The sequence below is a fragment of the Mesocricetus auratus genome, unplaced genomic scaffold (assembly GCF_017639785.1).
Source record: "Mesocricetus auratus isolate SY011 unplaced genomic scaffold, BCM_Maur_2.0 Super-Scaffold_4256, whole genome shotgun sequence".
Classification (NCBI taxonomy): Eukaryota; Metazoa; Chordata; class Mammalia; order Rodentia; family Cricetidae; genus Mesocricetus; species Mesocricetus auratus.
Genome location: NW_024429182.1, coordinates 73,655,959 through 73,680,312, shown reverse-complemented (window position 1 = coordinate 73,680,312; position 24,354 = coordinate 73,655,959). Strand labels below are relative to the sequence as shown.

Here is a 24,354-nt window from a genome sequence, read left to right as displayed (position 1 = left end):
ATGTGGGTGCAGTGCCCCTGGAGTCCAGAAGAGGGCATAGGGTCCCATGTGACTAGAGTTGCAGATGGTTGTGAGATGCCATGTGTGCTAGGAACTGAACCCAGGCCCTGCAGGAAAGTAGCCATTACTCTTAGCCATCTCTCCAGCCCATTGATTACTGTAATTTTAAACTTACGTTTTTAAACCAAGAAAGCCCCCAACTTTGCTTTCCATCTCTAGATTGCTTTGGCTACTCAAGATCCTTCAAGATTCCATCAGAATTCTAGGAAGGATCTTTCTATTTCTACAAAAAGGCAATGTTAGTGTTTTGGCAGAAATTATTTAACTTTATAGTTATTCTGGGCAATATTGGTGTCTAACAATATTGCCTTTCATCTCATGAAGGGATGTCTTTTAATTTATTTGTGTCTTTCTTAATTTTTTTTCAATAATGTATTACATTTCTCCAGGTAAAGGGTTTTGCTGTTTTTGATGCTGTTATAAATGGAATTGTTTGATCAATTTCTTTAACTTTTTATTATTCTGTGTCTGCATGTGGAGATGTACATGTGAGTGCAGAGGCCTGAGGAGGCCAGAAGCATCGGGTCCCTTGCAGCTGTCATTACAGGTGGTTGTGAGCCACTTGCTGCAGGTACTGGGAATGTAGGGGCCTCTGGGAAAGCCACAAATTCTCAGAACCACAGAGCCATCTCTCCAGTCCCTTAACTTCCCTTCTGATGATTGTTTGTGTACAGGAAAATGCAACTAATATTTATGTCTTGATTTTGTATTCTTCAACCTTGCTGAGTTCCTGTATTCATTATAACCTTTTCAGTGTAAAATCGTTAGTATTTTCCATGTATAAGGCCATATTATCTGCAAACAGAGATAACTTCTTTCTTTTTAAGTGTCCTTTATTTCTTTTTCCTGCTTAATTGATCTGGATAAGACTTCCAGTTGAACAGAAGTGGCAAGAGTGAGTCCTTGCCTTGTTTCTGAGCTCAGAGTGAATTGGGATTTTGTTTGTTTGTTTTACTGTGAACGTCCACTTATGCCTGTATCATGTTAAAATGATTTCTATTTGTCTTGGATTTTTCTAGGTACTCATTCTTTATACTATTGCAGGTTCTTAGCTTTCCTTCCTTCCTTCCTTCCTTCCTTCCTTCCTTCCTTCCTTCCTTCCTTCCTTCCTTCCTTCCTTCCTTCCTTCCTTCCTTCCTTTCTCTCCAGACAGGGTTTCTTCGTATAGCCCTGGCTGTTCTGGAACTCATAGAGATTCATTTGCCACTGCCTCTGCCTCCTGAGTGCTAGGACTAAAATTATGCACCACCACTGTCCGGCACACTTAGCTTTCTAATCTTCATGAGGTTTTTGTTGTTGCTGACTTACTGTATTGGATAGGACTATTATCATAATAGATGTTCATGACTTTTTGGCCTATCCTTAGAATGAACGTGCTTATTATTAGATTTGGGCATGATAGTACCGCTCTGTAAATTCAACATTCAGGAAGCTGAGGCAAGAGGAGAAGGAGCTTGTGGACATCTTAGGAACATAGCAAGATTCTGACAACAGCAGCAAAAATATGTTGAGTGACTGGGCCATTAGGGACACTGTCATCTGTTCTCACTGTCTCTGTGTGTCCTTACCAGAGTAAGAATATTCCTCTCCTCCTGAGATCAAGGGATTTTATTTTTGACACATTTTCAAAACCATGGATGGATATCTCCATTCATTAAATATGTTTTCTGAACCTACTGAATAATCAGATAAAATTTTACTTTCTTCTGTAAATTGAATAAAATAGATGGTCAAACCTACTTTCCACATTGGTATCAATGATATGAAAACATGTTAACTACTTTTGTATCATTATAATCTGAATTTTGTTTAGAATTTTTGCATTTTACTTGTGAAATTTTACTTCCTTTTAACCTCAGTTGTTGATGTCATGGTTGGTTTACATTCTGGTGTGGAGTTTATTTAAACTTAAAGGATATACTGATGTCTTTGGGGTTGAGTCTGTAAAAACAACTGTTTTGCTATTTTTGACTTTTTGTTTTTTGGGTCCGATCTATTCTTGTTCCTCTTTTCCTTCCTTTCACATGTTCTACTCTTGAACATGGTTGTCACTCCCAGAGAGGCGTGATGGTGTGTGCCTGCAGTCCCAGCTGCAAAGGAGCTGGTGTAAAAGGATCACTTGAGCCCAGGAGTTCTGGGCTATCCTGAACTACATACCAAGACCTCCCATCTTTTAAAAATATCACTATGTTTTCTATTATCTTGTTTGTTACACTCCTTTATATAAGTTTGGTGCTTATCTGAGAGCCCTTAAAGATGATATTTTTGTTAGATACATTTTTTCTAGATATAAATAGATATACATATAATATATAAAATTGAATGTTTATATTTAAATTTTTCAGCCTTTAAGGCTTCTTTTCTATTGTCTTCTGTCTTCCATTACTTCTGTGGAAGTCAGCTGTCAGTCATATTGCTTCCTCTTTGAAGGTAGATGATTTTCTCTTTGCAGCACCTTCAGTGTATCTTTGTCTTTAATTTAACTTTATTATTATTATTATCATCATCATTATCATTGTTTGGTTTTTTTTTTTTTGACACAGGGTTTCTCTGTGTAGCCCTGGTCATCCTGGAACTTGTTCTATAGACCAGGCTGACCTCAAACTCAGAGAGCTACCTGCCTTTGCCTCCAGGAGATTAAAGGCACACATCACCACTGCCTATCTTTGTCTTTAAATTTAAATATAGTTTTTCTAGGTTGAGGATGTAGCCCAGGGGGTAGAATGCTTGCTTAGTATGCATGAAGCACTGGATTTGATCCCCTGTCCAGTATAAACCAGTGTGATGGTACACACCTGTAATCTAACACTTGGGAGGCAGAGATAAGACATCAAAAGTTTAAAGTCAGCCCCAGTTACATAGCTACAGGATCTTGAGACCAATCTGGGCTACATACATGAGACTCTGTCTAAAAAGAGAAAATGGAGGAGGAGGGAGGTGGCCTTTCTGTGATATTCCTGGATAGAGTTTTCTTTGAATTTATCTTCTTTGGGATTTGTAGAACTTTTTGAATCAGTGGCTGTGTCTTTTGTGTGTGTGGAAAAATCCTTAGCCAGTAGCTCTGTTATTACTTCTGTCTTAGTCTCTTTCTTTTCTTTATTAACTACTGTGTTCATTGCTTTTCTAACTACTGTGAGAAGGCATCTGGCAAGAACAACTTAATGGGGGAAAAGGTTTATTTTGGCTCCTAGGTGCAGAGATATCAGTCCATTGTGATGGGGAGAGTACCAAGGGACAGAGTAGTTCATGGCATGGTGGCCAGGAAGCAGAGAAAAGGCACAGACAGGGAGCACAGGAAGGGGCCAGGGCAAGACAGACCCCCTAAGACCCAGCCCATTACTGACTTCTTCCCCCCTTCCCCCACCTCTTACTTTGCACCGTGTTGCAACAATGCCTCATATCATAAGCCTATCAGGGTGTGATCCCTCAGTAGCTCAGAACGTCAGGATCCCATCGTCTCTGGCAATGTCTCACAGCACCCCCAAAAGTGCACTTTCTCTGGTGTTTATTAATCTGATCAGGTTGACAGTTAAGGTCATCCTTGGTCACATAGCTTGTTCTTTTTCAAAAACTAACCAAGCAAAGGTCCTCAGTAACAGGGACAAATTAATGGGTACAACAATAACTCTACTTATGGAAGGTGTGTGTTGTTTAAAAATGAAGGTGGAACCAATACCATGAAGGGATGGATAAGAATCCCATATTTAATGTCAGAGGGTTGTGAGTATGAGAATCTGTGCTCTTGGTTCTTGGACAGTGGGTGTGCATGGGTGGCCAGTTTTCCTTACCAGGCTGCAGGTGTCTTTTGCTGTTTTCTGTGTGTTGGAACATTTCTTCCTCTGTCTACTTTGGCTGAGCAAACTTCAGCTCCCAAATCCTCTTCTGATGTTTCTAATCTCTTGTCAAATCCACTGTTGATAAATTCCAGGAGTTTCAGAATTTTACTTTTAAAATGCAACAAGTAGAATTCTCCCTCCGTCCCTCCGTCCCTCCGTCCCTCCGTCCCTCCGTCCGTCCCTCCCTCCCTCCTTCCCTCCCTCCCTCCCCTCCCTCTCTCCTTCCTTTCCTCCCACCCTTCTCTCCCCTCCTGTCAGTCAGGGCCTTCACATTTCACACCTACACTGTAGAACAGAGCTACACCCTCCCACCAAGAACTCTTTTGTATTTACTTTTCTAAGAAGGGTCTCCCTGTGTAACCTTGGCTGGCCTCAAATCCACAGAGATTTACCTGCCTCCACCTCCCTGGTGCTGAGATTAAAGGTGTGTGCCACCAAGCCAGGCCCCATGAGCTCTCAAGCAGGACAACTGTAGTGATTGCAAATGCAGCATCAGACTCTGCACCGCTGTGCTGTTCTCTGTGCCCTGCTTGTTGGTCATGAGCTCTGTGCACAGCTCGCCTTATCACTAACAGAACTCCAGGGACCGGGAATGAAGATGTGGAGCCTTTGGATGAAGCTGATGCTTTCCAGATAGATTTCCGTTTCCTTCTAACAGACACACAGCGCTTCCTTGGGACGGCTGATTCTGAGCTAGTCTGGATTCCTGCGTCTCAGCCTTTGCTGGGTGACTGAGTACTGACCAGCTCCGGCCCCAATTCTTACCTCAGCTTGGTGAAACTGTTGGAAGCTACCATGGCCTCTCAGCCCATCCCCAGACTTCTAGCTGCTCATCTTTAGTGACTTGGGGAATCATTGAAGAGGGAAGTGTAGGGCCTGAGGGCTTGTTCCTTCTGACATTTTCCATCTCACTTGGCTGCACCACTTCATCTCAAGCTTGCCAGTGGCTCTCAGTAGGGGCATCAGCCTGATACCGACCCCTCCACCACCCCACAGTGGAGGACATCAATGCACATGGTGTTTCACACAAAGATTTGCTTGAGCTAAAATTGCTTGCTTTTGCATTGCTATAAGAGGGTTTAGACACAGGAAAAGGCCACACAGTGTCTGTCACGGGGCTTTCCCAAACCGTAGAGACCCCAGAAACACCTTTCCAGCCTCCTCCTTCTGTACGTTGTTCAAAATGCAGTGTTTCAGGCTGGGCACCTTTATTCCCAGCACTCAGGTGGCTGACACAGGCAGAACTCGCATGTTTGTGGCCAGCCTGGGCTACGTAGTTATAGTACAGGGCTATGTAGTGAGACTCTGTCTCAAAAAGGGGGGGGGGTGCTTATCTTCCCTCCGAGTTCCTTTATATAAACCACAGGCATCTATCTACTTAAACAGCTCATAGAATAGTTCCCTGTGTCTCCAAGAAAGACAGGGATGACATCATCCTTTCACGTTCTTTCTTGACTTCTTTTTGGTACACGCTCCATCTCGTGAGTCACCTGCTTTGCTGTGGGTGTGGCCCATGGAAAGTGATTCATTCCCGTGTTTGGCTCCAAAGCCCCACTTGTTTTCTCCATCCCCCACTAAAGAGGACGTAGGTGTTGCTAGTTCCCCACTACTAAGCCTGACAAGTTTTCTGATAGCTTCTTGGACGCTGTTGAACATGGGCATGGCATGGCTGGTTCTCAAGGAAGCCACTCTCTGCGTTCATTGAAGTCCCAAAAAACTATTTTCCAGACCAGTGCTGTTGTCACCTGTCCCTGGCCATGAATAGCAGTCCCTGTGTATCAGACACTGAGTGACACCGAATGAGCTTTAGCTCCCGGCTGATCTGATAAAGTGTCCGTGGTAAGCCGTTGTGGTTTTATTTGCATTTCTCTGCTCACTGAGAGGTTAGGCTCTTGTGTTCTCTGTGGCCCTCACTTCAGTCTCATTTGCTACCCCTAACCTTCTCCACTTCCCTCTGAGTTCCTGAAATGTGGTTAGCTATTAGTCTGCATCATCCCAACCCCCCTGGGGCCTGGTGGACAACACTCTGATAGGTCCCTATGCAGCAATGCGTTCAGCACTCACAACCAACTTCAGCCAAGGTCCTTGACCTCCACTGGCAGTGGAGAACACAGATTCCTAGTGGCTAGGTAACATGCCCAAGGACACATAGCTGGGATGCAGCAGGTTTCAGGTCCTCTGCTCCCCACTGCAAGGGTCTGCAGCAGCTCTTGGAACACCCCCTGCCTTTCTTGTGAACCTCGTGTGCATCCAGGAGAGGAGTCAGGGCAAAGGGGGATGAGAAGAGCCCTTTGGTGCCGAGAGTGTGAGGACAAAGTGACAAGACACCTTCAGCACTGATGTCACTGTTCTCTCGGTGCAATAGCCACTGGCATGTCCTCAGACCATGGAGCAGGAGTGGGAAAAAGCCCTCAAAGCAGAAAGCCAGCATCCCCATTTGGTGCTATCCATTCCTCAGTATTGCTGCACCCTGCCCCCTACTTTAAAGAAAAACACAGGGCATCTCCAACTCCTGGAATATTGGGAAGGTGGCGTGGCTGGGTTGTGCTTTCTTTCTGCCAGATGTTACATCTCACAGGGGTGGGCTAGCTTTCCAGAAAACTGGTTGTGATTCGTTTAAGAAAGTTTTATGTAAGCCCGCGAGATGGCTTAGTGGGTAAAGGTGCTGAGCTGGATGACTCAAGTTCAGTACCTGGAACCCACGCAATGGAGAGACCCAACTCTTTCAGGGTGTCCTCTGACTCCATATGTGTGCTTTGCATGCTCATACGCACATACGCATGCGCACGCGTGCACACACGCGCGCGCGCGCACACACACACACACACACAAGACCTATGTAATTAAAACAAACATGCCTTATCCATCCTGAGCCTGCAGCTGGCTGATGCAACTGTTTCATAAGCACCAAGTCAATTTCCCAAGGGTTCTGAGAGCATGGAAACTTTATCTTTGGGATTCATAGATGAAGACCTGGGGCTCGGAGTAGTTAAGCCACCTGCCTGAGATCACACAGTCTGGGTTTGAACTGAGTCTGTGCCAGCTCCACAGTGCACGTCCCCAGCATGCTGCCCACTGCCTCTCGGCTCCATCCTGGTTAACTGTCAGTGGTGATAATGTACTGTTTTCTTTTGACACAAGTTCATTGGAGTAAAGCAATGGTCAGCAAGGCAAAGAGAACAAGTAGAGATGGCATCTTGGAAAGGTAAAGAGTGAATGACAGAGGTTCTAGAACATTCTAACCCAGCTAGATAGAGCAAATGAGCCACAAAGGCAGGATGTTAAGGATAGGAAGGGCTGTGGTTCAGGGAGAGGACTCAGCTTATGCAGAGGCAGCCAGACTCGGGGGCAACGGTGCTTGGAGAGGGTATTTGTGCTGGTTGGTTTCTATCAACTTGCCACAAGCTAGTGTTATTTGGGAAGAGGGAACCTCAACGTGGAGAATGCCTCCATCAGACTGGTCTGATGGCAACCTGTGGGACATTTCACTGATTGATGATTTATGTGGGAAACTCAGCCCACTATGGATAATGCTATCCCTAAGCAGGTTGGGTTGTATAATAAAGCAGGCTGAGCAAGCCATGAGGAGCAAGCCAGTAAGCCCCCAAGGCCTCTGCTTCTGCTCCTGCCTCCAGGTTCCTGCCCTGACTTCTCTCAGGGATGGAGTGTGACCTGAGAGCTATAAAATGAAATAAACCCTTTATTCCCTAGTCGCCCTGGCCATGGTGTTTATTACAGCAGCAGAAGGCAGATGAGAACAGCAGGCCATTCAGACAGCTGCCGGGGCTCAGCAGGGTCCATGTTCGCACCTGCACCACACTGGCTGCTCTCGGCTTTGAGGGTTCAGGGGTAGAGAACCCCCTGAAACTTCGAGCCAAGGTGAGTCTCTAAGAGATGATCAAGGTGGCTGCAGGTTTCTGGTAGGTGCCCAGGAAAGCATCAGAGCCAGAGTTCTAGAGAGGAGACCAGGCCAGATGCCACCGGCTTCCCTGAGCTTGCGTCTTGCCCTATCCAATCACTGTGGCAGGGCACACTGAGGCAAGTGGGTGCTTGGCTTGGCCAGGTCTGGCTCAGTACCTGCTGTGGACCGTGCAGAGGCGCTTCAGTTCAGGAAGCATGCCATGAGGAGGGCCACCTATCTGGGCAGGCAGAGCAGCTGCTGTCTGCCGGTGGCTGGTGCAAAGCTGTCATATGAAGAAGGGGAGAAGAGGCTCTTGACAAAAGGCAGGCTTTCTACTTTCCCTGTGGCTGAGATGTGACACAGAGTTCTCTACTGTGCTGGTGCTGGCGTCACAGATTTGACACTGTAAAATAAGGCCCACGTGGAGCCACCCCCTGTGGTCAGGAGTCACCTCTGCAGACTGTAATATCAGCATGGCTTTGTTCAGTCTGACGCTATGACAAAACACCTGGGACCGGGAAATGAGAAGGAATCTTTATTCAGCTGAGGAACGTGTGTCATCAGAGCATGGTGGAGGGCTGTGCAGGGGGAGGCACAGCTTGGATCTCTTCCCCTTTCCTTCCCTCCCTTCCTGCCCCTTCCTCCCTCATCTTTCTTTTCCGATGCTGGGGCCAGAAACCAGGGACTCCCCTACGTGTAGGCAGATGCTGAACACTGAGTTCCATTCCAGCCGTGCTCTATTTAAAACTCACTAATGCCAGGATGGGCCCCAGCCTCATGCCCTCAGCTAATCCTTATCTCCTCCATTCTATTCAAGTGTGATTTGGGTGTTAGGTTCTGACACACAAAGCTGGAGGGATGCAGCCCAACCATAACACAGGACTTGGGAGGGCAGGGGCCACCCAAGATTAGTGTTACTCCAAGCAGTAAGTTGACATTTTCCATAATGTTTTATTCTAATACTGATGTTAGAGCAATGACTATAGTTACAATAGTTAGAAGGCAGAAGGCTGAAGCAGGAAGTTTGCAGGATCAAAACCAGCTTTGGTTACATAGTTACAACTTCTAGGGGGTAGGGAAGGAAAGGGGAGGGATACACCCTTGTGGAAAAAGTGGACATCCATGAGCGGTAATTTTTAGACTGGGGCTGGAGTTAAATGCTTAGGGCCATTTACAGAAAAACACTAAATAAGCAATTTTGAGGGTGAGCCGTTTTGGAAGCATCTTGGGCACAGTGGTCTGGGCTTCTCTCTCCTTCTGCTCTAGCTCAGTCAGCTCTGCTGTGTGGCAAAGCTTACACCCAGCTTTCTTTGCACATCACCTGGTTGGATTGTTACAAAGCTCTGAACAGGCCTTCATTGCTTCATTTTATGAAGCCCAGAAACAGCAAGAGGCCAGCCTGGAGCACACAGATGGCAATCTGAACCTTGGTCCCCTACACTGTTTTTTGATGATGGTCATGCAGGCCAGTCAGTGCTACTGGATCTAGGGGATCCCCAGGTGAAGCATTGTCTTATTGTGGGGTCAGGGATGGTGTCTGGGAAAAGCCAGGTGGCTGACCTAATCTGTGCATGGGCTGTCTTCCCTCAAGGTCCTGGTTCCAGCTCCATACTGGAGGAGCAGGCCTGCGTGCTCCTGGGCACATGGTCCTCCTCAGTTAGCACTTCCACAGGCAAAGGGCAGGAGGAGCCTGGTGTTGACAGTATCATCACTTCCTTGGCCCTACAATGGCCTTTGTCCATCTCAGCCAGTCAGGGGCTCCGGGCAGCTTTGTTTGTTTTCCTGGTGTGCCTGTGTAGGCTAGCCGGGCCTCCTATTGGAATAAGAAGACCCCCACACACTGTGGGCTAACCTTATCTTTGGTATCCAACAGGGGGCTTCTTTGTGAGCCTTGGGCTGGCCCTTTGATGTGGCAGGGCCAGATCCTGGGTGGGGAGGCTGCTCAGTGCATGGCAATAGCTGGCTCACCTCACACACCACACACTTGTCTTGCAGGTCTGGGACACAGCATGCCACAGGGCCTGGCTGCTCCCTTGCTCCTGCTGATCCTCCAGGGAGGTAAGTTCCAGTCCCATGGCAGCAGGGATGGGGGGTGGGCCCATCTCCTCCCACAAGATGGAGCAGGGGCCAGCCCCGTGGCTCCTGGTCATAGCTGCTGGCTACTGACTCACGATCTACAGACTCTGTCTACCTGACACCAAGCTGAATGCCCCGTTTTCCATTGTCCAGAACCTAGGGAACCAAAGCGCTCCAGTAAACAGAAAGGCCCTCCGCCATCACGGGAAGGAAGTCCTGGCCTTGGTCTACCCTCCACTCCTTTGTACAAGACTCTCACTTGGGTCATGAACCTTCAGTAGGCTGGAGGAAAAGGAGAGGCAGATAGAGGAGCCAAACTTTGACAGCAGTCCCAAGGGGAGGCATCGGAGTTGCAGGTCAAGAGTCCTGTTGAGGGCCTTCTCCCCATCAAGAGTCAGGAAACGAGAGGCCATCCAGGGTGAGGGGAACTTGACCTTCTGCAGACTCAGCAACACTTGCTCTGGGTTTTACCGAAATATCCAGCACTTTAAATAGCTCCTGCAGGAAACAGACTCGGCTTTTGATTTCCCTTTCTGCTGGCAGCGCCCAGCCTCTGCCTGCTCTGGAACCCCCTGTAGTGCCTGCACTGGGGGCAGGGGGTAAGAGTGGGGCTTGGGTAACAGACCCCTGTCACACACTAAGGTTAGAGTGTCACCTCCCGTTCTTCCTGTGGAGTCCGGTTAGGTTGCCATCAGTGAAGGAGACAGAGGATGCAAACCCTGTGGCCACTCTGGGAGTGGCTGCTTGACTCTTGGGTCTGCCTCAGTGCCATGGCACTAAGACAAACTGTGAGGAACAGACACAGGGGCAGGGCGATGGCTTCTGCGAAGTGCCTGTCATTCCAGTATCAGGACCCACAGAAGGGGCTGGGTGCACCCGAGCGTATCTATTATCTCAGTATTGGGGAGGAGGAGGCAGATCCCAGGGGTATGCTGGCTAGGCTGTTCTTTGGCCAAATGGGTGAGCTCCAGGCTGGGTGGGAGAGCATATCTCAAAACAAAACACAAAACAGAAACAGAAAGATAAGGTCAAGAAAGACTAAGGAAAACCTGTCTTCAATTTGCATGTGCACATGCATGTTCACAAACCCACATACATGTCCATATGTGTGCCTCTTGTAGTCTCAGGGCCGGGCACTCAGGGCCATGGTGCAGTGTACTCTATAGCTGGTGAAGCTCGGCATCTACTTCCAGTGTGGTGCTGGGCCTCTTGTTTTTGTGGTGGGAGGCAGAATGGGAGCACAAAGGAGTCTGGCACCTCTAGCCACCGAAACACCACTAGACCCCTGTAGGAGCTTGGAGACTCTGGCATCCTTGGAGGCCCCACCTCCTCACATGCTCTGTGGCCAGAGCGTCTGATGGGACGCATCCATCCTAATTTTAGCAGGGCCTCAGACACCCGCTGTGCTGCTGTTCATTCATTCATTCATTCATTCATTCATTCATCTTTGGGGTTTTGAGACAAGGTTTCAGTATGTTGTCCTTGCCGCTGTGTCAAGTGGGTGCTCTATGTGGCAGCATAAGCGATAGGGTCTTGACCTCGCCTGAATGTGGGTGTGGAGGCTGGGGACCTGAATAGACAGCTTAGGGATAGCATGGAGGCAGTTTTAACCCTGAGGCCATGGTCACCCAGTGGGGGAGCGGCTGCATCCTGCACACTGCAGTAACCTCTACCATCCAGTGCCATCCAGTTGTGGGGTGCTGCCTGGGTGCCATCCAGTTGTGGGGTGCTGCCTGGCTTGTTCACTCACTCTGGCCTAAGCAGCCACCTCTCAGCAGTCTGTGCGCTCCGCTTTTCCTTCCCCAGTGACTTGCCCCATCCCAAGTTAGGGCTACAGCACAGTGGTAGTAGATCCTTGTGCAGTGTGCACTAAATCCTGGTACTATACACTGTTCCCTCCCTCCCTCCCTCCTCCCCCTTCCCTCCCCCCTTCCGTCCCTCCCCTTCCCTCCCTTCCTCCCTCCCTCCCTTCCATTCCCTCCCCCCTCCTTCCCTCCCTCCCTCTCTCCCTCCCTTTCTATGTGTATGTGCTGTGCATGTTGCCAAAGGGGACAGCTTGCAGTAGTCAGTTCTCACCTTTCCCCACGTGAGTTCCAGGGATGGAAATCAATTTGTTAGATGTGGCAGTAAGCACCTTTACCCACTGAGCCATCCCATTGGCCCAGTCTCCACACATTTTCGTAGAAGCTACCTAAGACCCGTGAGAAAGATTCTGGGGTCAGCCTGGGAGAGAATGCTGGGACTCACCAGGAGAGCCTGCCAGGCATATGGTTGGGAAGATGCTGCCCCCAGGGTACAGAGTTCAGCAGCCCAGGAAAGCCATCTGCCCTTGGAGCCTTGGTGCTGTCCTTTACAGCCCAGGTCTAGCCTTGGAATCTGGCTTAGAACCCAGACATGAAGTCTACTGTTTCAGGGTCTTCATGTGTCGGGAAGCAGAGGGAAGAAGCCACTTATTAAAAGCACATTTCCGGTGTGTGGGGAGAAGATATGGGTGCTGGCACGCAGTTTTACAAAGCAAAATCCAAAATGGCTCTGCTCATTTGGCCAAACATTGAACCAAAACTTGGACAGTGACTGAATACTGGATGCTGAGAGTAGTCCCTCTGCCTTGTCCCCACTTACCTTCCTTTTTTTTTTTAGAGTTCTCTTTGTTCCCCTAGATATCTTCCATAGCTACATACCTGACAGAGGGGGTAATATCTAGAATTCTCTATTAGTTTGGTTTAGTAATTAGTTAGATACTGTTTCTTCTCTTTTGAGATGGTCTGGCTGTGTAGCCCGAGCTGGACTTGAATTAGCAACCCACCTGCCTCCGTTCCCCAAATGCTGGGAAGCCAGATGTGCCTGTTGCAGCTGCTGTTTGGAAAGTGAAACAAATGGCTGTGGTGGTGGTGGAGACGGTGAGGGTAGGGGTGACTCCTCCAGCCAGCTCCCGCTGCGACATTTGCTTTGGTCACGTCTTGGCAGTCGTGCTGTCATTGGCCAGCTCTCCTATAAATCACAAAAGTCTTCCCCACTCTTTCACCATCCTCCCTAAGCCCCTCCCCTTGTTGAGACGGTGGGCTCAGACAATGGCCCGTGCCACTCTCTCCGACCTTGGGGATCTGTCCATCAGCCTATGGGGAGTTCAGAGTGTCTTACCCTCCGAAGGGACAGTGGCCTGGGGACCAAATATGGGGTTATTAGAAGAACCTCATCTACTATGACCAGTCTTGAAATGTTGGAACTCACACATGGAATTCCAAATGACAAGAGTCCCTGTGTTCCAGGCTCTCACCCCAGCCTGTGACTCTGCCCTAACTTGTCCTCAGACTCAGACAGCTTGCCCAGGCCTTCTTACTATCTCTCACCCAAAAAGGTCTCTCTGCTATCCCTCCAGCTCTGGGCTGCCTGGACCTCACCTGCTACACTGACTACCTCTGGACCATCACCTGTGTCCTGGAGACGTGGGACCTCCACCCCAACACACTCACCCTCACCTGGTGAGTAGCTATTGATGGAAGTTTCTGTCCTTCCTGGTCTTGCTGCCCTTTAGTTCCAAATAAACACACTAATGCTTATAATAATTGTAAACTGGCCTATGGCTCAGGCTTCTTATTGGCAGGCTCTCTTAATTAATTATCAGCCCATTTCTATTAATCTATGTATCTTCACGTGGTCTTGGCTTACCAGAGAATGTCCAGGCACCCCATTCACTCTCTGTTCCTCTTCCCAGAATTTTCCTAGTCTGGTAGCTCCTCCTATACTTCCTGTCTGGCTACATCCTGACTGCCCATTGAACACAACAGCTTTATTCATCAACCAATAAGAGAAACATATTCACAGCATATAGAAGGACATCCCTCATCAAGTAGCCAAGTCTCCCAGGCCGAGGAACTTCTCAGAGAGGGTGGCGGGATGAGACAGAGCCCTGGGCTGAGCTGACCTGTGGCATGCTCACCAGGAAGCTTAGTTACAAACAAGGGCCTGCTCCTTCCACCAACAATGTCACTCACAGAGACTGTGAGCCGAGAGCCAGGTCCCCACCTTACAGATGACCAAGCTCACAGGACTCACCTGCAACACACAGATAGGAGGTCAAAGGCTGACCACACCCACCCTGAGGGTTACCCCAAGGGTCGTACTCTCTTGCCCTTATAGGCCTGCCTGGGTTAGCAGCCGTGGGATGGCTAGTCCCTAGTGATCATCTAAGCACTGAGGAGGTGCTGTGTCCTCACCATGAATGACCTAGAAATTGTTGCTACCTTGTTCCAGATGAGGAAGCTGAAGTTCAGAGAGGTTTGGCCATTGGTCCAAAGTCACATAGTCGGCATGCTTCTTAGGATAGAGATCACTTGCCCTTCCTGTGTTCATCCAGACATGTTGTAGGGGTTGAGGACCCAAACAAGACTCAAGACTGCAGAGTGGGGAGCCAGGGATGTTCAGCTGAGCTGGTCAGAGCATCCACGGCAGCTGATGCAGCATGTGCGAAGGCCTTGGGAGCAAGAGCTGTGAGTGTAGTTCAGCGGCTGTGACCTGAGTAAGGGAGCCAGAGTGAGGGAAAATGATAAACTATGAGGTCAGTGGCTGTGTAAGGGCCAGCTGTGCTGCACGGGGAAGGGCAGCAGGTTTTGGGGCGCTTTGCAGGCCCTTCTGGCAGCTGCGAGAGAGGGATGGAGTTCAGAGATAGTGGGTGAGGGAGTAATACCTTCAGACAGCATTATAGTGGTCCAGGCCTGGAGGCTTGCATGAACAATGTTGTTTGTCAAGGTTTGTATTACAGAAAGCTCAGCAAAGAACTAAATAAGTCTGCATATCCACATTAGTCCTGGAGAGGGGTTGTGTTCAGACATTGAACACACGCGGAAGGAAGAAAGTAAACTTCCGAGGATTTCTATATATACTCTAAAACCCATCCCTTCTGCACAGTGGGAGTTAAAGAGACAAGGCATTTACCACTACTCCACCTGACCAGTGTCCCTGGAAGTTCTGTAGAACAGAGAATGAAGCTTACACGCCTCTAAGTACCGACCTGAGGGTGCTCAGTGGTGGTGGAAAGGAGGGAGGAACTTGCCTAGGCTTCTTAGAGGACAGCAGACTACTCATTGTAATAGATAGAGACAGGGTTAGGCCCCAGTTTCCAAAGCTGAGAGCTCTGCCCTGGCCAAGGTACTGAGTGACTTGTCCTCTGAGGTGTGCAGACAGTGTCTGGACTCAGATCCTTCTGGAAGCCACAGGGAGGGGACTGTCCCTGGGAAAGGGTCGGTTGGACCATGATTCCCAGTCCTACCTCCAGCCCTCTCTCATGCTTTGAGTTCCTGCCCTGCCCTGGGCACTGAACTCCGCTGTCCCCGGTGACCAGTCACTCTGTCCCTGAAGGCAAGATGAATACGAGGAGCTGCAGGACAAGGAAACCTCTTGCAGCCTGCACAGGTCGAGCCACAACGCCACACATGTGTGGTACACGTGCCACATGCCCTTGTCTGGATTCATGGCCGATGATGTTTTCGTTGTCAACACGATGGACCACTCTGGCAACAACTCCCAGGAGTGTGGCAGCTTTGTCCTGGCTGAGAGCAGTGAGTACCACGAACCCAAGCTGACGAGGACCCAGGGCCTTTCTGTGACCTCAAAGCAAGCTCTTCTCATGCCATCAAAATCTACTGTCCTTTGAGTGTCCTTTTTAGCTAAGGTGTGATAGTTTGAGGGGGAGTTTGGTCTAAATGTCCAAGAGGAGCCTCAGAGACTTGGAAAGACGTATGGTGGGACCCAGCTTAGCCCTCCCTGTCTGCCTGACCCTGGACAACGATTACCTCGTGAAGACCCATTAAACATGACCTCCTAGGGTTGTGCTTCTGGTAATGAGCACCATTCAGCTAACATGGAACTTCCCAGCTGGATGGGAGGGGCCTAAGTTTAGGAGGGCCCTAGGGTGGACCTGGCTGCAGCTGTCCCCAGAGCCTACGCTGGGCTAAGGAGGGATCTGGGGCAGCAGCTTTGGTACACGGCAGAGTGTGTGTCTGCTTCTATTTATGCGTCTCTACGTGGCATGGGACCCTTTCTTTAAGAAAGAAATTGAAGACAGCTGAGTGAGGGCACCTTGCTTAGGCATGTTTTACTTTGGGCACTAACATTAAATCTTAAGAAACTTCCTTCAGCTGCCTGGAGTTCCAGATTTTGCTTTTCTTTTGCTTTTCTCCTAAAAAAGTCTTGTGTGTATTCCTGCCCCCAGCTGGTCTGGGCTGGGCCTGAGTCCTGGCTCCAGACTTTAACGTTGAGAGTGCTCTCTCTCTCTCTTTCCCCACAGTCCCCAGGCCTGCTTCATTATTTCAGGTTTCACCCAGATTTAGTCCAAGGGAACAGGGGCTGTGGCCAGGGAGGGCTTCGTTCAAAGCCTCCCAGGGCCTTTGGGGAATGTCAGGGGGGACTCTGCTTCCTGCAGATTCTTACCCCTTGTCGTCTTTCTGGGTCTTCCTCCAAGTCAAGCCAGCTCCCCCTTTCAATGTGACCGTGACCTTCTCTGGACGCTATGTTATCTCCTGGCACTCTGATTATGAAGACCCCGCCTTCTACATGCTGAGGGGCAAGCTACAGTACGAGCTGCAGTTTCGGAACCTCAGAGACCCCTATGCTGTGGTGAGGTGGCAGGATTTTGGGGTGGGAGGGGCAAGGGTGTGCAGGCAGGTCCCAGCATAGTGGGAATAGGACTTTACACAACCTCTAGTATGTAACTCTCTCCATCCCAGCATAGTAGGAATAGTATGTAACTCCCTCCTACCTCCTCCCTGGGCCAGGGCACCCCTCACTATGTCTCTACCTTGACTTCTCCACTAAGGTCCACCTCAGTTACAGTGGGGCAAGTTTGGGAACATTCCACTTGCTTCAAATGTTAAGGCTACTTAAGAGGAAAGTTCCAGAATGGCCCACTTTTAGAGCTTTGGGCTTCTAGAATTATATATTATAATGGTCCTGGCTGGAGATTTACATAAAGGGCATCATCTAGAATGTTCCCAGGGAGACTTCTGTAGCTGTCCACTGACAAGATGGTTTAATTAGGGACTTCCAAGAAGGTACACTGTTGAGGATGTCCTCTGTCATTGGAGACATGGAGCCCAGGGGGGTCTGTGAAGCTTCTGGTTAGTGATGTGCAGGGGTGCCCATAGTTACTCTCAGGAAACTGTGAGTTGGGAGTGTGTCCCCTGCCACAGAGAGGGAGCCCTTTTTCCAGGCAGCCTTAGTTAGGGATGCATGGTTCCTTCGGTGCCTGCCTGGTGTTCCTCCAGTGGGAGGACTGTGCATCTCATTGACGGCCTGGGTGACTACAGAGCACCATGTTCCTTCTATTCTGGCAGAGGCTGGTGACTAAGCTGATTTCAGCAGACTCAAGGAACGTCTCCCTTCTCCCTGAAGAGTTCCACAAAAGCTCTGTCTACCAGCTGCAGGTGCGGGCAGCACCCCAGCCAGGCACTTCATTCAGGGGGACCTGGAGCGAGTGGAGTAGCCCTGTCATCTTTGAGACCCAGGCTGAGGGTAAGTGTGACAGTGGTGGGAAACTAAATCTGGTCCTACTATAGCTCTACAAGCCCCGAGGTTCCCAGCGTGGCTGGGAGATGTGTGCTCAGTTGTTCATCCCCAGATGCGGTCATTCATTATCGTGAGGAGAACTGCTGCTTCTGATGGTACATTTGACTCCTGGCCCTGAAGGGAGAGTCATTGCCCCATTTTACAGAAGAGAAAACTAAGGCTTAGAGATTTGCCCCATTTTACAGAAGAGAAAACTAAGGCTTAGAGAGATGACACCACTTGCCTGGGATGAGAATAAAATACCTGATATAATAATCAACTTGATAGAATAGAAAGAAGGGTTATTTTAGCGTATGGTTTCGGTCATGATTACAAGGCCCTGTTGCATTCGGGAGAGTGTATGACATTGTTTACCACATGGTAATCAGGAAGCAAACACAGAGGAAGGGCTGGGGTCCCAATATTCCCTTAGTGTGTCCATGATGACCTAACCTCCTCCCCTAAGGTCCTACCGCCGTCCAGTAACATCCAGGCTGGGACCTTACCTCTGATGCAGGAGCCGTTGGGGGAGGGGTCACTCCACAAACCCCCCAAGGGATCAGAGCTCAGCTTCCTCCCAGCCCTCCATCCCACTCCACCATCACAGTTCTAGACTTTTCTGTTGGACCCACGGTTTGCTCTCTGTGCAGAGCCCAAGGCCGGCTTGGACCTCCGCCTGTTGCTGCCCCTCCTGACTGTCTTGGTCCCTGTCCTGGTTGTCATGGGTCTGAAGAACAACCTTCCTTGGAGGTGAGGCCAGGGGCTCAGGGAGACAGGGGAGGGGTCAGCCTGGGCCACAGCCCCTGCAACCAAGGTCTATTCTGTCTGGGCAGGGGGCTTGGTGAGACTAGTGACACTAATGGACAGTGACACTCCTGCTCCAGCTCCGTGGCTGCCGTGTGACCTTGGCACAATGCAGAAACCCCCACTCTTCGTACGGGGAAAACTGAAGCACAGAGTAGTCAAACAACTTGCCCAAAGTCGCACGACTATGAAGTGACAACAGTGGGGTAGAAACTTCATGTTCTTTGAAGGGACCTTGACTGTGACCTTATCCAGAGAGTGAGCTTTGAGGCCCAAGGGGTGATCACTCGCCCCTCTCCATCCCTTAGACTTAGCTTAAGGGTAATCTGCGATCTGCTTGACTCACAGGGCTCCTGCTCTGCATGCTATGGAGAGAAAGCAGGCAGATGATTGAAAACAGAACGCACCACCTGGTGCAGGTGCTGCGGAAGGCTGTGTGCAGAGTCCCTTGATAAGCGACAGTGGGGCTCTGCACACACTCATTGTAATCCCCTCCGGTGTGACACTCAGACGGAGACAGAGAACCCGGAAGGGAGAGACCAGGGTGCCAGTTACAACTGATGGTGGCAGCATGGGCCTCTCCCAGCCCCCACCATGGTAGATGAGGAAGTCAATGCCTAGCCTGCACTAGATGGCAAAGGCAGGAACTTGAGAATATGCAAGAAGCTTGGGGGTGAGGGTGACTGCTGCTTCCGTTTTACTGGTGGGTGGGCAGGACGGTGTCTGGCAGTAGAAGCTGTTGCTTCTGCAGGAGTGATGCCAGACGTCCTACTTGCCGCCACAAGGCTTTACTCACCCTTTCTTTGCAGGTTATGGAAGAAGGTCTGGGCACCGGTTCCCAGCCCTGAGAATTTCTTCCAGCCCCTATACTGGGAACACAGAGGCAACTTCAAGGTGAGTCACCTTGGATGTATCTTTTGGAGAGCTTGCCCTTTGGGGGAGCCCTACCAACTCTCACCCTAACCCCAAGACCAATCTGTGAGCCCAGAGTATTCAGGCCCAACCTGACCTGGAACCAGTCCTCAGTTTCCCTATTCTGCAAGCGGCAGAATTGTTCTTAGACATAGACATTGTGATGTATTTCCAGTTTAGAGTTACTGTGGAAGTGGGCAAACTGGGTGGCCCCTGCAGGAACTGAGTGCCTGGGGTTTCCTGTGGTGGCCTTGATCTGTGGTAGGGAGCAAATCCTACCTGGGAAAGGCCTGCCCTACCCTCCAACACATCTGCCTCCCTGCCAAGTACAGCTGCCACTACTGTCATTTGAGTGTCTGCCCAGCACTGCTGAGCAAACCCAGCAGGGCAGGAGGCACCGAAGAGAGGATGTGGTAGCAGGATAGGAACAGCCACCTGCAGCAGACCACGGAGGTCAGACAGCAGGGCACCCAGGGACACCTGCTGAGCACCTGGCCTGTGGCTGCACTTTTCCAGTAGCTTCTACAGTGGGTTCCCAACAGTCCTGGCTCTCCAAGAGGAGGACCAGGCTTAGAGCGGCCAGTGGGCCTTTCAGAGCAGGGCAAAGGCATGCCCACACCCTTTCCTTAGCCCTGAAACTCAGCACTGCTGCACTGTGTGTGTGTGTGTTGCTGTTAGTTTTGCATGACATGCACTGTCAGGAAACAAACATTACCTCACTCAATCCTCAGGACACTGTCGTGGGGGGGTTCATTCTACAGATGAGGGAAACGAGACACACAGAGGGCAAGGGTCTAGCTCAAGGCCACACAGCTAAGAAGTGACTCCAGGTCAGGGGTAGGGAGACATTGTGATTCTGAGATGTTTTATGAGGTGACCTTTTCAGAACTGGGGTCTGTACCATGAATTCTAGTTGGTATTAGTAATAAAAACCCAGAGACCGATATTGAGGGTTAAAGCTGAAGATCAGACAAGCAAAGCAGCCAGCCACTAGAGTTCTCACCTCTACCGATGCTCAGACCAAAGGGACGATCCTGTCGTAAGACTGACTCCAGACTGCATCTGTCTCCACCAAACTTCACACTGCACTGGGCTCCTGTCTCCTCCTGCCTTATATTCCTCTCTAGTGTTGGAATTAAAGGCATGGGATTCCAAGTGCTGAGATCACCTTTGTGTGAGTTCCATTTCTCTTTTAGACTGGATCAATTTCGTGTAGCTCAGGGTGACCTTGAACTAACAGATCTGTCTACTTCTGTCTCCTGAGGATTGGGATTAAAGGTGGATACCGCCACTGCCGGGCCTCTATGACTAACTGGTGTGGCTAGCTTTGAACTCTGATCTTCAGGAAAGCTTTATTTGTTAAATCATAAACAAAATATCACCACAGAGGTCTTACTCTACAGGGTGATCTTTGCCAACCCAACCGAGACTCTCCTATCCTCAACAAGATGCTGGCAGGCAAGGGGCAAGAGGGTTTCAAGGCTTCAGGGCCAGACTCTCAGTACAGTGTCCCCCAAAGGCTTTTCTACATAACTTGCTGCTGATCTACTCCATCCATAAACATTTATGGTAAATCTACTGTGTGCCCTGTACTGAAGATACAGCAGTGAGCAGGGATTACTCCTGGCCAAATGTCCACTCTTGTGTGGATACACAGCAGAGCTGAAGTGTCAGGAGACAGGGTGTGCACCCAGCTGATGCTAGGCTGGAGCTCTGGCTACTAGAGTGAATATGAGGCCGAAGGCAGTCCATCCTAACTGCAGGTGGGGACACAGCTTTGAAAGAGAAGGACAGTATTAGGGGCCCCTTGGAAAGGATTCATCATGGTCCTGCCTGTCTCTCTCTGCTGGTGTTCCTCTGCTGTCCCTGTCTCATCACTGTGTCCCAGTGTCTGTGTCTTTGGCTCTGTCTGTTCACACCCAAGCATCTGCCCCAGCCTCTGACTATGTTTCTTTGTCATAGAAATGGGTGGCTACCCCTTTTACGGCCTCCAGCCTGGAGCTGGCACCACAGAATCCCACGGCAACCTCAGTTCTACAAGTGCATGACAGCTGTTCATCATCATACCCAGTCAAGGGAAAGAAGTTCCCGGGACCACCGGGTCTGGAAGAGCAGCTGGAGTGTGATGGGGTGTCCGAGCCTGGTCACTGGTACACAGGCCCCTTGGCAGCTGTCCCAGAGCATTCAGCCTACAGTAGCGAGGAGAGTGACCGGCCGTATGGTCTGGTGTCCATCGACACAGTGACTGTGGGGAATGCAGAGAGCCCATGTGCCTGGCCCTGTAGCTGCGGGGCGGATGATGGCTACCCAGCCCTGAACCTGGATGCTGGCCCAGAGTCTGGCCCTAATGCAGAAGACCTGCTCTTGGTCACAAACACCACTTTTCTGTCATGTGGCTGTGTCTCAGGTGGTGGCCTCAGGCTGGGAGGTTCCCCTGGCAGCCTCCTGAGCAGGTTGAGGCTGCCCCTTGCTGAGGAAAGGGACTGGACAGCAGGCCTACCCTGGAGAACTGGGTCCCCAGGAGGGGGCTCTGAGAGTGAAGCAGGCTCACCCCCCGGCCTGGACATGGACACTTTTGACAGCGGCTTTGCAGGCTCAGACTGTGGGAGTCCCGTGGAGAGTGATGAAGGCCCCCCTCGCAGCTATCTCCGCCAGTGGGTGGTCAGGACCCCTCCACCTGTGGACAGTGGAGCCCAGGCTAGCTAGCATTCCATAGCAAACTGTGATGAGAAGAGGCCAGAAGCCTGTAGTCTCTGGGTGGGCCTTTGAGCCTGACATGTACAGTGTGAATATGTAGGTGTGTGTGTGTACATGTGTGGCTTGAGTGTGTGTTAGCACATCCATATGTGAGAAATGCCTGTGCATGCCTTGTGTTCACTGTCATACCTGTGTGCGTCTGCCTGGGCTCACTGTGCGCATGCCTGAGTGCAGGTGTCTCTTAGACACGAGCCTCTGACTCCTCCCTTGCAGACATGTGAGGTGTCCAGAGTCAGTATCAAGAGACTGGTCCAGGTTGCTGCCCCGGGGCACTATCACCAAAGCCAGCCCTACCAGGTACCATATCCAGAACCTATGAAGTCCAGGCCGTTACTGCCTTCTCTCCTTGGGCAGGGGATACAGTAGTGTCCATTGGAGTGGGAAGGTTGGGGGGACCTAGGAGTGTAGTTGTGAACCTCAGCTTTGGTGCCTCTAGGCCATGCAACCTGAAGAAGTCACTCCTGAGCCCTGCTGACTTTGCTTTCTTGGCCATTAGAACAGAACGGTACAACTGCCCCATGCAGCTTGTGTCCCCTTTCACTTTCTTGACTTTTGTGGCCTTTAGGACCAGGTGCATGCCCTGAGGCAGGAGGATGAAAAAAGTCAGCCTACACCTATAGCCTGGGTATCCATGGAGAATCTGCCAAGGGCACTGAGTGGGTTTTTGGACTGAGATATACACAGCCTAGTCTCTCAGAAACAGTACCACCAACCAAGGATTTTTTGTTTTGTTTGTTTGGGGTTTTTTGTTGGTTTCTGTTTTTCCCTGGCTTATTAAAAAATTGCTCTAAGTACTCAGGGAATATTTATTAAGTATCAGGCATGGGGAGAGGGTACAGAGCACATTACCCACAGAACCCTCTGTGTGAGACCCACAGAGTGGACACAAAGGAGCCATCAAGAGGTATCTTCTAGGGTTTGGACAGATGGCTCAGTGGTCACTGGCTGCTCTTTCAGAGGACCCAGGTTCAATTCCCAGCACCTACATGGCAGCTCACAGTTCTAGGGAACCCAAAACCCATGGTAAAACACTAATACATATTTAAAAAAGAAAGAAGGAAAGAAAGGAAAAGAAAGGAAGGAAGGAAGCTTCTGGGCATTCTGTAGCAAGTACCTGCTCTTCCCCTGCCATGTTTGTCCTGGGGACTTAGGGAAGATCCCCTTGCACCCGGTGACTCCTGTGAGCGTGCTGTGTGAGGGAAGTTAAGAAGTATGGGGTGGTATTGGAACACTCCTTCCTGGACACCAGGACACTATAGGAGCTAGACAGTGCTAAGATTGCTTAGCTCTTGTCTTTTTCTTTCTCCTCCCTCCACCTCTTTTTCTCCCTCCTCCTTCCCTCCCTTATCCTTTGTCCTTTTCTTCTTGAATGGTCTGTTCTTCCTGCAGGGGTGCCCACCTGAGATGTGCAGTGGCATTTGTGAAACCAGACAAGGTTGAGGCAGCGGAGAGCCTGACCTGCTCTGGACACTGTGGGAAACCTCCATCCTGGCTGGGACTCCAGGATGCAGCATCTCCCCTCAATGGCTGGGGAGAGGCTGTCTATCTGTCCAGTCTGCAGAGCTGGACCAGAAAGCAATCAGCAGAAATCAGCCAAAAGTTCCTCAGTCTCATGTGTAAAACAGGGTCGGTGGTGGAGTCATGATGTCCTCAGCATCCGACTCAGGGATGGAAAGTTCTGGAACACTGGTAGTTTCAACAGTGAGACGGATGGAAAGTTCTGGAACACTGGTAGTTTCAACAGTGAGACTGCACCTAGGACCAGGGTGTGTGAGGCTCTCAGACCAGCAGAAACCACAGCTCCTTTCCTGCACGTGCATACAACCCCACCCTGCTGCACCCCCCAGACACTTAGACCAAAGTGTGCTGTGGTTTTCACATCCTCTGGGAACCACAGACTGCAGGTGTTCTTGGCAGCTCTCCAGGGAGCCAGTTCAGCCCCCCAGCCGGGAGAGTTCCTGACTGGGGTGTGGGCAGGAAGAACATTCAGGCCTGAGTGCTGGCCCTCCATTTTTAAAGGAACAAACATGGACGCAAAGCTGGAGGCAAGAGCTTGACTACTATGATTTAGTAGTGGGTGTACAGGAAGATGGTGAAGGGTTTGAGGAAGGACAGCTGGACGGAGAGACAGACACACACTGCACAAGAGTGGGTGGACCAGATGCAGTCTATGAAGCTGTCTGCCCCCACTTTCTACCCCAGCCCTGCACGCAACAGGTGCTTAATAAAGCAGTAAAGCCTGGATTGTAGCCCATCTTGTTTCCAGGATCTCAGGCTGTGAACTACATGACTCTAGACGTGGTTGGTGAGGGATGTCGTATGACTGGGAGGAGCTGGCCAGCCGCTGATGGGCCCCCGGGGCACTGCATGAGGGTAAGGCTTTAGGAAGGAGACAGTGTTTGTCAGACACTGGGAAATGAGTAGGAAGTGCATCTCTAGTCCAGCAGGGATGACCAAGAAACCAAG

At 50.1% G+C, this 24,354-nt stretch overlaps 1 protein-coding gene across 1 annotated transcript in view; it reads left to right on the top strand.

Annotated features, from left to right (window-relative positions):
* Positions 1 to 24,130, top strand: part of Il21r (interleukin 21 receptor) — a 35,500-nt gene extending 11,370 nt beyond the window's left edge. The window contains exons 2-9 of the mRNA XM_005064448.4: positions 9,793 to 9,855; positions 13,253 to 13,355; positions 15,232 to 15,431; positions 16,334 to 16,488; positions 17,205 to 17,382; positions 18,066 to 18,165; positions 19,029 to 19,113; positions 21,094 to 24,130. Coding sequence (XP_005064505.2) covers positions 9,807 to 9,855; positions 13,253 to 13,355; positions 15,232 to 15,431; positions 16,334 to 16,488; positions 17,205 to 17,382; positions 18,066 to 18,165; positions 19,029 to 19,113; positions 21,094 to 21,837 — 1,614 coding nt within the window. The 5' untranslated portion in view covers positions 9,793 to 9,806 and the 3' untranslated portion in view covers positions 21,838 to 24,130. The remainder of the gene's footprint in view (positions 1 to 9,792; positions 9,856 to 13,252; positions 13,356 to 15,231; positions 15,432 to 16,333; positions 16,489 to 17,204; positions 17,383 to 18,065; positions 18,166 to 19,028; positions 19,114 to 21,093) is intronic.
* The last annotated feature ends 224 nt before the right edge of the window (positions 24,131 to 24,354 follow it).